Source organism: Mizuhopecten yessoensis, unplaced genomic scaffold (genome assembly GCF_002113885.1).
Source record: "Mizuhopecten yessoensis strain PY_sf001 unplaced genomic scaffold, ASM211388v2 scaffold2623, whole genome shotgun sequence".
In the NCBI taxonomy this organism is placed as follows: Eukaryota; Metazoa; Mollusca; class Bivalvia; order Pectinida; family Pectinidae; genus Mizuhopecten; species Mizuhopecten yessoensis.
In genome coordinates this window covers 25550-30422 of record NW_018404638.1, presented here as the reverse complement: position 1 = coordinate 30422, position 4873 = coordinate 25550, and the positions used below count along the sequence as shown (strand labels likewise).

General features: G+C 36.9%; 1 protein-coding gene across 1 annotated transcript in view; it reads right to left on the bottom strand.

Moving 5' to 3' along the window:
• The window catches only part of LOC110446185 (protogenin B-like), a gene marked incomplete at its 5' end in the record, with an annotated part of 38065 nt that overhangs the window by 21245 nt on the left and 11947 nt on the right, over nt 1-4873 (bottom strand). The window contains 3 exons of the mRNA XM_021491206.1: nt 1162-1311; nt 2223-2366; nt 4171-4294. Coding sequence (XP_021346881.1) covers nt 1162-1311; nt 2223-2366; nt 4171-4294 — 418 coding nt within the window. The remainder of the gene's footprint in view (nt 1-1161; nt 1312-2222; nt 2367-4170; nt 4295-4873) is intronic.

The window sequence follows — 4873 nt, the reverse complement described above, 5'->3', positions numbered from 1 at the left end:
CTACAGTAAAACATAGGTCACAGTGACCTACAGTAAAACATAGGTCACAGTGACCTACAGCAAAACATAGGTCACAGTGATCTACAGTAAAACATAAGTCACAGTGATCTACAGTAAAACATAGGTCACAGAGACCTGCAGTAAAACATAGGTCACAGTGACCTACAGTAAAACATAGGTCACAGTGACGTACAGTAAAACATAGGTCACAGAGACCTACAGTAAAACATAGGTCACAGTGACCTACACTTAGTATATATTGGTGTCTAATTCTTCAAGATATAATCTAGTAAGAACTCTGCTGACTGTTGGACTTCTCGTAAACAGACAAAGCAAACACAGTGCCCACTCCATTTATGTGTAAAGAAAAGAAAAAAAATGTTCCTGAGGTGTTTTTTTTATATTGATTTAACAAATGCATCTGTTTCCGTATTCCAAAACAACTTTTTGAAATTACAGGATATCTATTTTGATAATTGCAGGCAAAAAGAAAAAAACTTGACCTTGATAAGTGATGTAATAGTAATTGGTCTTGATAAATAACTGAAATGCTTAACCACAAGCCTACTGTATAACAGGATATGTTCGTTGGAACTTTCCTTTGTGATTTGAAGCCATTTAGATCGTTTCGTGGTACACTGCACTTCCGTGGATATCCTATATTAATAAATAATAGACACTCAAATTTGTTGTATTTATGTTCGTGGTTCCATAGCAACCACGACAACCATGTTTATTTTGTAAATGTTTATACGCAACGAACATTTCATGTTATACAGTAATAGGTACCTTAAATTAAAAGTCTCTCAGCAAAAAGCTAGAGGCCAAGTTTTAAGTCAATTGCTTCAGCATTTCTTGAGAACAAGTAAAAAATGTCTTTAAATAGCCAATCAGAGACCATGGCAACAATCTTAATTTTTTTCAGAACGGTACAACAATAAGAACACTGTAAGGACAGCATGGGTGTAACATTTTTGACCTAGTCAATCAGTTCAGTGGTTAAATGGAAGAAGTCAAAAATGTGAATCATTAATTCACGAGGGACGATGCAGGATGACAGACAAAGACAGATGGCAATATAGCTCACATGAGCAATCAAGTGAGGTAAAAACAAAATTAAATGACCTTGACCTGGTCAGTGACCTTAAACCTTGACCTCACCTGATTCCATTGTTGTCACACGTATTTTTTTCGACTCATTCCCAGCACCTATTCTAGCGTAGGCTTTCACATAAAACTCGTACTCAGAGTAAACGTCCAAATTCCTGACAACCACGGAGGTCCCTTCCACGATCTCCTTCTGTTCCTTAGCTGAAAGCAAAAAGCAATGAAAGTAAATACTTGTATTTTTATTCCCAATTTGATAAAGAACATGTACCTCTGTTCTTAAAATCAGAAAAGATTAAAACGACTTAATTTCATTTAGTTACTGATTTTCCTTGCTTTTAACTATAAACTAAGAAATATTACATGTTCACTTATTAAAGGACATGGCAAATAAAATCTTTTGTAAAGAATGAAATGTAGATTGGAAACATCAACAGAAAACCACAATTTCTGACTTCAGAACATAATCAATTTTTCTTGGTGATGTCATAATGGGCAATAAATCAAGCGCTATTTCTGTATCAATAAGGGTGTCCACTTTTACTCATATCTAAACACCAAGATCATACCCTCTTTTATTGTAGGCAATATCAATTACCATGCCCGCCCTTAAATCGTGCGATCCAAAAAATCAGCAATAAAATGGTTGACCAGATAAATTCAGTATCCGGTTGGCAGTTTACTGACCTAATATGAGTCCAGTGTTAACATTGACCTCACGTTATACGGATGTTTTATGATTACGATACCGTTCAGCAGTTGTACCAAAGTTGTTACCTCCCTCATAAAAGTTATTTCCCTTCCTCTTAAGATATCAAAAAGATTTGTAAACACAACTACGGGCAATTGGTATAATATAGCTGTTACCCTGTTTTCCACTGATTGTAGCCGACTCATCCTATACAACTTTCCTCAACAAAATAAATATTGTATTTTATCAGGTTTGTGCATCAACTGCATGTCAAGCTTGTGTCTCCAGGATTTGGCACGTACTGCCTCAACTAAAGCAACTCCTGCTTACAAGACGAATATCATATTAAATCTGTGTTATACCCGAGGAAAGATTATGTTTTACCCAACAAATTCTCCTCAAGATCTCGAGTTAGATAACTCACCAGCGCCCCCGATCTTGCGGTAGTGAAGCGTGTAGGCCACAACAGGACAACAGGCAGGAGAGTCTGCACCTGCCCATTCTGCGAACACATCCGAGGCTGACAGGACAGTGACGGTGAAGTTCTTGGTCATCCCTGGAACGTTTTCTGTGGCAGATATAAACAATTACTTAAAAACCAGTGAATTTGCTAAATTATTCCTATATTCTAAGAACTAATGATTTCATCTGAAAGAACAACTCAAATTTTTCATTTTAAAGGGTCAGTATGTCTCTAGGGGGTATGTATACATTTCATATATGTTTTGATTTCAAACATGCAGATTCTCTCCCATGGAAATTAAAAGAAATTGGAAGGATGTAAATAGCGTATTTAAAACTAGGCAAATATGAATTTTATCGGCAAAGGGTGAATATTTGACCGCCTTCCCCAAAAAAGGCAAATTGAGCGCAACACGAGTACACAGCAAACAATATATAGTAACTACACATGAAGGGTGAGATTATATAGTAACTACACGTGAATGGTGAGATTATAGTAACTACATGTGAATGGTGAGATTATAGTAACTACACGTGAATGGTGAGATTATAGTAACTACATGTTAATGGTGAGATTATAGTAACTACACATGAATGGTGAGATTATAGTAACTACACGTGAATGGTGAGATTATAGTAACGACACGTGAATGGTGAGATTATAGTAACTACACCTGAATGGTGAGATCATAGTAACTACAGGTGAATGGTGAGATTATAGTAACTACACGTGAATGGTGAGATCATACTAACTACACGTGAATGGTGAGATTATAGTAACGACACGTGAATGGTGAGATTATAGTAACTACACCTGAATGGTGAGATCATAGTAACTACAGGTGAATGGTGAGATTATAGTAACTACACGTGAATGGTGAGATTATAGTAACTACATGTGAATGGTGAGATTATAGTAACTTCACGTGAATGGTGAGATTATAGTAACTACACGTGAATGGTGAGCATATAGTAACTACACGCGAATGGTGAGATAATAGTAACTACACGTGAATGGTGACATTATAGCAACTACCCGTGAATGGTGAGATTATAGTAAATACACGTGAATGATGAGATTATAGTAACTACACGTGAATGGAGAGATTGGGGAGATTATAGTAAATACAAGTGAATAATGAGATTATAGTAACTACACGTGACTGGTGAGCTTATAGTAAATACACGTGAATGGTGAGATTGGTGAGATTATGGTAACTACACGTGAATGGTGAGACTGGGGAGATTATAGTAAATACACGTGAATAATGAGATTATAGTAACTACATGTGAATGGTGAGATTATAGTAACTTCACGTGAATGGTGAGATGATAGTAACTACACGTGAATGGTGAGACTGGGGAGATTATAGTAAATACACGTGAATAATGAGATTATAGTAACTACACGTGACTGGTGAGCTTATAGTAAATACACGTGAATGGTGAGATTGGTGAGATTATGGTAACTACACGTGAATGGTGAGATTATAGTACCTACACGTGAATGGTGAGATTATAGTAACTACACGAGAATGGCGAGATTGGGGAGATTATAGTAAATACACGTGAATAATGAGATTATAGTAACTACACATGAATGGTGAGATAATAGTAACTACACGGGAATGGTGAGATCATAGTAACTACACGTGAATGGTGAGATCATAGTAACTACACGTGAATGGTGAGATAATAGTAACTACCCGTGAATGGTGAGATTATAGTAACTACACGTGAATGGTGAGATTATAGTAACTACACGTGAATGGCGAGATTAGCACTAGACAACATGAACTTATTGGTAAAGGTCGGATATTTTTGACTGTTCGGAAGTGTCCCACCAGTAGACAGTATTCCTTGCTGAGAAGGGTGCAAAGCTCGACTAACACAATCATCGTCTTGGTTACCTTTCTGAATGACTTCTATGCGAGCGGTGGCCATGACAGATCCGGCCGGGTTAGAAGCCAGACACTGGTAGTACCCCGAGTCACTCGCCCAACTCTCAATTAGCAGCACGTCCTGTTTCGTAATCTGTAGCAGATAGAATTACAGAATGATCAAATCACTTACATTTCAATAATCTCGAGTTTTCTCACTCGTCTTTTACTTTTGAAATCAGCAGAACTCCACACGACATGCACTACGTCTTCTTTGAATTTATCCAGATGTTTCTTTTGCTGTCTATAACTCCACCTTTTACACCAACTGTGTATCAGGTTTCTCAAATAACCCTTTTAACTGTTTTCCAGCAGACTGTGAGCAGACTCAAATATTTTGGGCTGTATTAACATTTATCTTTAACGATGCTACATGAAATAGTGCGAGATTGCTGTAGTTAAATATCCCACGCCAAGTAAACTCTAGGGAGCCATGGGGATCAGCTTCTTTACAATTTAGTGTCCTCATACAGGAGGGCTTTCATTCTTCCATGTACTATATAAAAATTATGTACACGTATACGATAGGGGGCTTATTTGCGGTCAAATACGGTACATTCATTTTTTCATTCTATAAATGTTTTATTTTGTAAATCTGGTTGAACAAATAGGTGAACAGAAGGATAGGTACAGTAATATGTGTAACATTGTATGCTAATTAAGATATCCATCT